Below are 10919 nucleotides of genomic sequence, written 5' to 3' on the forward strand. Positions count from 1 at the left end.
ATATTTCGAGAAATAGATCGGCGAGATAAACTCAGCTCGAAATAGTACATGTGTATAATCATAGTCTATATAGCAATACGACTATTGTCTCAAGATAGGAGATAAAGTATACTTTTGAGTGATAGATAAGTTCAAGTCTCCACATACCTTTTTGTCGATGAAGTTCCACCAGTTCCTTGAGTAGTTCTCCGTCTTTGCATGATGAACCCCATGGAGTCTAGAGCTCAATTATAATTTCTATCCTAGTCTGAGACTTAGCTATTAGTAGACTAGAAATCAAGACTTATAGTTTTGGCAACTAAACTTGACAAACAAGCTTGAGATAGCAACGCTTGTGAGTTCGACCGAGCAGTGCTCTAACAAGAACTTCTTGGACCCATGTTGGTGTAAAAACAACCATGGAATTACAAGTGACACCCTCAGTAGGTCGTCTATAAAGAGCATCTGCAACCACATTGTCAGCCTCTTTCTTATATTGGATGTCATAATCAAATCCCAATAGCTTTATCAACCACATTTGTTGAAATGTAGTAGTGAGCTTTTGTTCAAGAAAATACTTGAGACTTTGATGATCAGTTTTAATAGTAAATCTTGTGCCTTGTAAATATTGTCCCCATCTCTGAACAACCAAGACAATGGCTAAAAGCTCCTCTTCATAAGTAGAAAGAGCTCTGGCTCTTGGGCCCAAAGGTTTGCTGAAAAAGGCTATGGGCTTCCCTTCCTGAAGTAAAACTGCTCCAACACAGAGATTACTAGCATCACTTTCAACCACAAATGGTTTGGTGAAGTCTGGAAGAGCAAGAAAATGGGTATTGCTCATTGCTTTATTGAGTTGCTCAAAAGCATGTGTTGCAGCTTGTATCCAGAGGAAGGATTCCTTCTTAAGAAGATTTGTCAGAGGTTTACTAATGAGGCTTTAACCCTGTATAAATTTTCGATAGTAACCAGTGAGGCCAGAAAAAACTCTCAGTTCTTTAATATTTTTAGGCACTGGCCAACTTTGCATGTAAGCAATCTTATTTGGATCTGCACGAACCCCTTCAGATGTGATAATATGATCAAGGTATTCCAATGAAGGTTGTCCAAAGCAGTATTTGGACATGTTAACAAAGAGCTGGTGTTGTCTCAATAATCCAAAAACAACTTTGAGATGCTCCAAATGCTCATCCATGTTTGGGCTGTAAACAAGTATGTCATCAAAGAAGACTAGAACAAATATTCTCAAGAATGGTTGGAAAATATCATTCATTAATGCTTGGAATGTAGCAGGAGCATTGCTTGGAATATAGCAGGAGCATTGGTAAGGCCAAATTGCATTACTTTGAACTCATAGTAACCGTGTTGAGTTCTGAATGCCGTCTTGAAGATGTCCTTGTCACTGACTCTGATTTGATGATACCCTGCTCTTAGATCAATCTTTGAAAAAACTGTAGTCTCCTTCAATTCATCCAATAATTCATCAACAATGGGAATTGGAAATTTATCTTTAATAGTAATACTGTTTAGCTTCCTATAATCCACAAAAATCTCCAAGAACTATCTTTCTTTCTAACCAGAAGTATGGGAGAAGCAAATGGACTGTGACTAGGTTGAATGATTCCAGTTTGGAGCATTTCCTTGACAAATTTCTCAATTACACCTTTCTGGACATACGAAAATTTATAAGCTCTTTGAATCACAGATGTAGAAAGAGTTTGTAAAGGTATTTTGTGATCCAAACTTCTCTGAGGGGGAAGTTGGGTGGGTTCCTGAAAAATGTCATGAAAATCATGTAACAAGGGTTGTAGAATGTCAGGAGTAGTGGGTGGGCTAGGTGTTAAGGAGATGGAGAAAAAATGACCCACAATGCCATGGGAAGTCGTAGAAAAAAAAATTCTTGACCGATTCCCCACCAACCCTAAGTAATGAAGAAGATGGAGAAATACCTTGTAAGGTAATCTGCTTGTTATGAGGACATCACCTAAGGTTCTCAACCAATCTGCACCTAGTACAATATCACACCCACCCAATGGCAACAATCTTAAATTCTCCACAAAGTTGTGTCCTTGCATACTCCATTGGAGGTTAGAACACATCCCACTACTGACATTTTGTTCACTATTGACAATTGTGACTAGCATGGAAGGAGTTTGCTCAATGGAACATTTAAGAGAAGTAGATAATGTGCTATCAATAAAAATTGTGGTGCTACCTGAATCAATAAGAATATATACCTTTCTCTTAAGGAGTAGACCCGGAATCCTGATGGTGTCACCAGTAGCACTGTCCGTGAGAGCATGTAAATATACCTCTATGTATGATTGGATTGGTGACTCATTTGCTTCCTCAAAGACTTCCTCATCCTCTTCATTTTTTGTGGAGTCAGTATTTTCAACTTGAAGCATAAAATCTTCTGTGTTCCTTTACAAAAGTGGCCCTCCTTGTACACCTCATTACAGTTATAAGCTCTTCTTTTGTTCATTTCTTCCTGAGACAGGCGTTTAATTATAGGAGAAGTATTGGTGGTTTGGGGATGGAAGTGAAAAGGGACTTTGGAGTGGGAGGAGAAGATTTTGGTGAAGTGAGAATAGGCTTAGGTGGAAAAGTTGTGGATGAGTACTGCCTATTTGATTTAAATGAGTTGGTAAAGGATATAGTAAATGGCTTGGTAGATGAGGAAGCAAGGTTAACTTTCTGCTCTTGTAATCTAGCAAGGGAAACAACCTAAGAAAGTGTGGCTGGTTGAAACATGGAAACAAATTTACCAATTTCCTATTTGAGACCACTAAGAAAACTCATGACAAAATAAGTCTCGGTAAGAGAAGGATTCATGTTAAGCACTAAAGCTTTCAATGATCCAAAATCCTCATAATAATCATCCACAGTTGAGCTTTGAATAAGTTTATTAAAACTACCCACAAAATTTTCTTCAATAGGATTTTCAAATCGAGCACACAAATGAAGAACTAGATCTGACCATGTAATACGAGGTCTATTGACTTGAAAATTTAAAAACCATTTCTCAGCCTTACCTTCTAAGTAGATTGCAGCAATATTCACTTTCAGATGTTCCTCAATATTGTTGAGGTGAAAGTACCTTTCGCTTTTCTGAATCCATCCCCTTGGGTTATCACCATCGAATTGTGGAAAATCTAATTTAGGGACCCTGTAATGTTGATTATGAAAAAACGGCGGTGTGTTATGAAAGAAATTATTATCAGCAGTAGTTTCATTGTGAGAACTACTGGCTCTCTCAGGGTTTGGTTGAGTTTGATATCTTTCAAACAACTTCAGCACTGTATCAAATTTTGTGCTCATCGTATCAAATTTACTATGTAGATCCGTCAGCTCAGATTTAATTTGATCTTGGGCACCTCCGAGTTTCTCCACATATGATTCAACTTCTTTTAATGTCATGATGAAAAAAAATTTGAACAATTTTGATCTGAATCGAAACGACTCTGATGCCAATTGTTGTGGTGTAACAACAACTAACAATCAGGATGGATGAAAATGATGAAATGGAAAGATAAAACCTCAAATCCACAAGAGGATTGAGCCAATTCTGGTTCTAAAAAAACTCAGCCACAGGAATTCTTTGTTAACTAATCAATTAACAAAGGAAATTAATTAAGGCACCCTTAAGAACTACTAGAAGCAGACTCCTCATGTTGAGTTTAACTGTCACACTGTGACACAGTATCATGTTGTTTTGCTCGATTCTGTCATACGTACAGATGATTTTTTTTCTTCTAAAATACGATCTCTGGCACTACTAAACCTGATACTATGATTCTTGTCATTGATGCTAATGGGAGGCAGGCAAGAGAGCATGCGCACCTCATAAGAAGCTTTGGGATCGATCAAGTCATATCAAAAACGTAGATGCCAGAAGTTTTTCTTTCTCGGTTGATCTAGTAGTCGTTAATATTTTTTTTTAGTGATAACCGAGTCAACAATCGATCAACTTAGTGTCTCATTTAATCAGTAACTCATTAACCTAGTTTATGGGCTATGGATAATAATAGAAAAGGACAAATTTAAAATTATAATCAACCGATACTGACCAAAGTCGAATGGACTATAATTAATAAAAGTGTGGGTTATATTTAAGAGAAGCCTTTGTAAATTGAGGTGCTTTAATTCTGTCCAATTTCTTTTATAAATCCTTGTAATTTTTTGAGGTTGTTAACGAAATTTTTGACCTAACTAAAAAATTATAAATGCGAAACTGTACAACTGGTGATTTTTCACGGGGAAACTCTTATTTGGAGTCTGAACATAAATTTTAGCTGAATCACCTGATTCACAAGTCAGTGGACAAAACCAGTTTGGCATTAACAATATCTGTGGCTCACGCATTACAAACTGTAGGAAGGATGTTCTGTCGGCACTTTCATCAGTTAGTGACTGCCGCCTTATTGAGATTCACTCTGTGCAACTGCGCCTCATTTAGTTATTCGACTTCGATTCCTTGTAATTCGAGAGAATCAAGTTCTCGTGGTCTTTTGTAATATTTGAGCAAGAGTGAAGAACAAACAACGCTCACTGAGGAAGCGCCCATAGCAGCACCAGCAACCCATGGTGGTAGCCGAAACCTGACAAACGGGTACAATGCTCCCGCAGCAATGGGTATTGCCATGACATTGTAAGCTAGTGCCCACACATAGTTTAAGCGGATTCTGTTAAATGACTTTGTGGAGAGGTCAATGGCAGTGACTACATCTTCCAGATTGCTTCTCATCAAAACAATATTTGCAACCTCGATAGCTATGTCAGAGCCGGCTCCAATTGCCATTCCAACATCTGCAACAGCTAATGCGGGCGAGTCGTTAATGCCATCTCCAACCATCGCCACCGTGAGTCCTTCCCTCTAGTATAGTAGCAAACACAATTGAAATACAGGTGAGACAAACCATGATAGGTAGATGAATGGAAACAAACGATTACGACGAGTGTACCTGCAGTTCCCTAATCTTTTGTGCCTTTTCTTCGGGTTTGGCTTCTGCCATGACAAAATCAATACCCACTTCTTTGGCGACAACATTTGCTGTCATCTGACTGTCTCCTGTTACCATCAAAGTCTTTAAACCCATTCTCTTCAAGATTGATACTACTCTACTTGCTTCTGGCTTCACAGGATCTGAGATTGCAATAACTCCCACGACATGTCCATCAACAGCCACAAGAACTGCTGTATGACCCAGACATTGTGCAGCATCCAGGAAATCAATTGCAACACTAGGAATGTGATGGTCAAATTTTTGCATTAAACCTTTGTTTCCTATTAAAATACGTTTTTCGTTGACTGTACCCTTGACTCCATGGCCTGTAAATGACTCAAAGTCAGAAGCCTCTGGCCATGCCTGCATCTGTACATGGTTCTCTGCGTGTTCTACCATGGCCTTGGCTAATGGGTGCTCACTGTTAACCTGCCTCATAAACAGGCCAAAAAAACTCAACTTCACATGCAATGTGTCATGAATGATGAACATAGTTTGAAAAAGGAGTAGTATGTATGACCTCAGTTGCGGCTACCAATTGATAAAACTCCAGAAGAGACATGTTTGTAAGCAGATTGGTAGTAACAACTGTTGGCTTTCCGGCTGTTAACGTCCCCGTCTTGTCAAACACCACGCAATTCACCTGACAGATTTTTTTTTTCATTGCAAAGCATGCATTTTTATTTAGAGCTGAGCAACCCAAGTGCAAAGCATGTATAACAGTGATATATACCTTGTGTGAATTTTCAAGAGCTTGGCCTCCTTTTATGAGTACACCCTGAGAAGCACCTACGCCAGTTCCTACCATCACAGCTGTAGGAGTTGCCAATCCTAATGCACAAGGGCAAGCTACCACCACCACTGATATCCCAAACTGTAAGGCCAGCTCAAACTTATCCATGTAAGATGGGACCCACTCTCCTGGATACAGGCCTAACATCCCCAAAGTGTACCAGCATGCCCATGTCACAACCCCACAACCAACCACCTGCAACATGTAGCCAAAAAAAAAAAAAAATTCTCTCATTATGTTATTGACTCGCATTTTGCAGGCGAAAACATCTAGAGGCAAGGCTATGCGTAAACCATACCAATGGGACAAAGTACTGTGAAATTCTATCAGCTAGCTTCTGCACCGGGGCTTTCTCCATCTGAGCTCCCTCAACTAGCCGTATGATACGAGAAACTGCAGTATCTGACCCAACACATGTCACTCGCACTTGCAACACTCCTGACCCGTTCATTGTCCCTCCAATGACTTCGTCACCGTTCGCTTTACTAACCCACTTCGACTCCCCGGTGATCATACTCTCATCCACCTGACTCTCTCCCATTACCACTAATCCATCTACACTGACCTTCTCTCCCGGTAAAACCTTCACCAAATCATTTTTCTCAACTAGCCGCCTATCAATTACCTCCTCTGCGGTTAATCTCCCCTCTTCATCGTAAACCATCAACCTTGCGGTCTCAGGCGCAAGCTTCATGAGTTTCGATATGGCGTCACTCGTCCTCCCCTTTGACAATGCAACTAAATACTTTCCTAGAAGAATGAATGAGATCAGCATTGTAGTTGTTTCGAAAAAATCTTTGTTATCGAAATCTTTCGATGTTGAAGACCTGATCACAACATAGACTGAATAGAAATAGGCAGCATTTGTACCAACCACGACTAAGCAATCCATGTTGGCACAATGCATCTTCATGGCTTTATAAGCTCCAACGTAAAACTTCCAGCCGATAACAAATTGCACCGGAGTGGACAATACACCCCGGAAGAGTGTCCCAAATGTGAGCATATTGACTACTCTTCTCTCAAGGAAACCTTGTTTGAAGGAAGGAATGTAGGAGAACACCATGGATGTGAAGAACACTGGGATGGTGAAGACAAGGCTCCAGAGGAAGCTGCGGTATGAATTTGTGATATCGCTGTTTTTCAGTTCAAAAGCTTGTTTTTCTTTCTCGTCGAGAAGTGATGCCTTGACTCCACTGGATTCAAGTTCAGATATTATGTTTCTGGGTCCAATTAAATCAGATAAATAAGAGATGGTTAAACGCTTGTTAGATTGGTCGAGCTCTACGGCTTCAATACCTTTTAGTTTCGCAATGGAGCTGGTCTTTAACAGTTCTTCATCTCCGATTGAATTCTCGAGTTTGAGATAAAGAGTGGTCGTGTTCTCGTCTGAGGAGATTACAGAAACTTCAAAACCCATGTCTTCACTTGCTTCAAGCAATTGAGATAAGGTGACCAAACCGGCATCGAATTCGACTTCGGCTATCTCAGTGGCCAAAGCAACTGTAGCTCTTTTGACACCATGAATGTTCTGGAGGGTAGATTCTATACCAAGTGAGCAGGCACTGCATGTCATGCCCTGGATACGGAAGCGGCATAATGACGAGGACTGGAAGGTGGTGGAGGAGGAGGATTCAGTCATAGGTTGCAGTTTTTTTTTTTGGTAAAAGTGGAATAGTCTCAGTCATAAAAAATTGTCTCCGTTTCTTCATTTCATATATGGTGATTTCTTGTACTAGTAGTGTACTATGTACTACTACCAACAGGAAGTACAATTTTATGTGCTACACTAATATTTATACTCCGGCCACTGTCTACTTGGAACTGCATTATCTGTTTAACCTTCCTTTTTCTAAAAAAAGCTCTCTTGAAGAATGAAGAATTTTTACTCATATTTTCTTTTGTTTAATCGGGGTATTAGCGTATTATAGGAGGATTACACCTTTCTTCTTTAATCCATACGATACCTTTACAGATACTGCATGAGTAATGCAGCCAGAGTTGGCTTTACCTACCTTATTTATCAATCATTTCAAAGAGATAAGCAACCCTTTTACCAGTGTTTTGGTGATATCAGGTCATGTTCAAGACTTGCATATATAAACAACAGGTGTACGTGTTTTCTTATTCATTGGATCCCTTAAAACTTCACTGATGACGATGAATCTATAATTCTTGAACTTTGATGTCTCAATCTACCTTTCAGGTCATGATAAAAAGAAAAAAAAAATCAAACTTTTCTTTTTTGAACTAGTGCACTAGATACTACTACTCCCAACATAAGGAAATGATGATGGGTCCTAAACTTTTAGTGGTGGTGGAGTCAGCACCAAATTATGCCAAATTTGCTATTCCATGATATGATTTTGCAGGAAAATCAAGTTAGTGGCATTCATCCATGACACAAACTCTATCTTTGTCTGTACCATGGTATATGGTGATGAAAAGATCAATGTCGACAAGCCTAATTAACATTCTTGCTGCCCCAGTTGCTCCATCTTCTCCCTAAGGTTTAATGACTTTTGTTTTTCACAAAAGATGAAAGGTGCTAATCCATCTATATGAAGAAAATCTTTTTTTTCATGCTGGATTGCTTGTGACTTGTGCAAAATCACAATTAACACATTGCTGCTATTACAAAACGCGAATCTAAAGGCAGGTGGAAACTCTTTCTTGTTGTTTTCTTGTGATCAGAGAACACTGACATTCTGTTTTTTTTATAAAATATAGAAAAACCTTAGACATGCAATATTGTGACCCATGCTCTGCACCACAGCGGCCAAGAATAAAACCCATTCCCAAGAGTATAAGAAAACAGTCCACCTTTTATGAACTGGATTCGTAAGAGTTTTAAGTGAATCCTCAAGCGAAGTGATTGACAGCATTTTAGCACTCAGGGGAGGCATTAAGTTTTTTGATTGAGTATCAAGTTATCAACTATCAAGTGGTAATGTTTGATTCGGAAGTTACCTTTTTTTTTGAGATTGTGCAAGTCCTTCGGGATTTCAACAGAACCAAGCCATCAAACCAAGTACAGTGTGGTGGGGAAAAATATAACTATTGCAGATGCACCACGGGTTTGGGTGAATATGGGAGTCGAGTGTCAAGCAAGGCCTGCAAAGTCTGTAAAAGGCGGAAAAAGTAGACAAGATGAGTAAAGGAAATCCTCCCACCACAGATTCTTGGATATTTCTGCAAGCCATGTCCTTCCGTGGCATTTAACTCGAATCAATCCTAGAGTAACTCAAATTTACGGCATGCCTTAAAATTAAGTTATCCCGTTAGCCCATTTTGATCCCACACTATGGGATGAACAAAAGAGAAAAACGGAGGAGCAAATTAACCGGATTTATTGGTTTGCCCATTGCGATCCAACAAGATCCGTGCATTTCTTCTCAAGATGCGCGGTTCTACTCCAACCGTTTCCGCTAAGCCGTGCGTTCTACCCTAGCTGCTGGAGGTACCACACAATCCGCGCGGCCCTAGTTTGCCCGCCAAAGGATATATCTGATGTGTTTAATCCAACGACTACCTTGGAGTTCTCTGATATATCTGATCTGTTTAATCCAACGACTACCTTGGAGTTCTCTATGAATACGCATTTTTCCTTCATTTCAGTTACACCTTCTCTACACAATCTCATACCATCTCAATATTCATTTTCCCTTCATTTCAATCACACCTTATCTAAACAATCTCAACAACCACAACAACAATCATGGCAACCTTGGCAACAAACACAACAAAAATACACTAGAATTCGTGGTGTCAAATTTACAATGGATGGAGATAAATCAATTTGTAGGATATGTATTATGTACAGTAGATCAAAGTAATGGTTGCCAACAACATGAGTTATACATTTTATGGAAAGATATTTGACAAACTTCCAGAAAAAACCGGTAACACCAATTCTCATGATCTCGACGGGTGGTCTCAGCGTTTTCATGCAATTAGCAAAGACGTTAATGAATACGTAGTTTTGATCATGCAAATGTTCCGACGCAAAAAAAAAAACAGTTAAGGTGCACCAGATGTGGAACGAAGATGCCGAAAAGAGTGGCAAAGATCCGACAAAGGTGGTTTTCAATATGAAAGTTGTTTCAACAATCTAAGGATACTTAAAAAATTTAATCAATATGCATTGGAAAGTAATCAAGTACCAACAAGATCCAATTTCGCAGGATTTTCAGAATGGTGCACCTACTTCCTCCAGAAGAAAATGCATCTCCACATACCGGGTCTCCAAGTAGTCAGAAACAACATAACACCAATCTGGAAGTTAATACCAATGTCAAAAGTATAAGTAACGGGGGTCAGAAGGCCGAAAAATTAGCGAGAGACATATCCCAAATAGCAGCAGAAGGAGGTTCAAACGATTTTAATTATTCTGAGCACTAAGAAATCGAGCATCAGGTAGAACAAGATAGAAGAACATGAAAAAGAGAGGTGTCAAGTACACCACCAACTTTTTCGTTTTTGATAGATCTATGAACCTGTGTAATACTTTTAACAATCAAAAGATGCGGAAAAGTAAAAAGCACACACATACAAGAATTTTGTTAACGAGGAAACCACAACTGCAGAAAAAAACCGGAACCTCGTCCATATTTGCACACCAAACTGTATTAAGCCTCTACAAAACTAGCTACTGTCAGACTTCGGACTGGAATATAGTTGAGACAGAATCTACCATCCAAGCGATTTAGTTATAATCGCGCTCCTTACGTATCTTGAACCTCGCGAGGCTCTACGCAATTGGTTCCCTTAGCTGAGGTCATTTATAATTTAAGTGTTGCTTCAACGTACATGAAGACTTTTGATACCAATCTACCTATAATAGATAAGCTTATTTGGTTTCTCTTTAAATCAAACATCAAGGTTTGATTTTTTTTTCAATATACAAAGCTAGCAAACTTTACAAATTCGGCACGCTTAAACTCAGTTAGATGAGAAGTCTGAATTTCTAACCGCCTCTCAAGAACAATCGCGAACTACACGATTAAGAATAATTTTCGAATATCTATCTTGAGAAATCACAAATTCTGAGACGAAGAAAACTTTGTGATTATTTTCAATCTTGCCTGAAAGATATTACAAAAACCTCAATAACAAAAAAAAAAAAAAACAATTAGGATACACGA

At 39.0% G+C, this 10919-nt stretch overlaps 1 protein-coding gene across 1 annotated transcript; it reads right to left on the reverse strand.

Moving 5' to 3' along the window:
• Positions 1-4202: 4202 nt before the first annotated feature.
• LOC113322545 (probable copper-transporting ATPase HMA5) lies at positions 4203-7464 on the reverse strand. Its single transcript, XM_026570655.1, has 5 exons — positions 6074-7464; positions 5716-5970; positions 5503-5625; positions 4941-5411; positions 4203-4852 (listed from the first exon to the last, which is right to left on the reverse strand). The coding sequence occupies exons 1-5, from the start codon at positions 7415-7417 to the stop codon at positions 4436-4438; spliced, it is 2610 nt and encodes an 869-aa protein (XP_026426440.1). The 5' UTR covers positions 7418-7464; the 3' UTR covers positions 4203-4435.
• Positions 7465-10919: the final 3455 nt, after the last annotated feature.

The sequence above is a fragment of the Papaver somniferum genome, chromosome 11, assembly GCF_003573695.1.
Source record: "Papaver somniferum cultivar HN1 chromosome 11, ASM357369v1, whole genome shotgun sequence".
Lineage (NCBI taxonomy): Eukaryota > Viridiplantae > Streptophyta > Magnoliopsida > Ranunculales > Papaveraceae > Papaver > Papaver somniferum.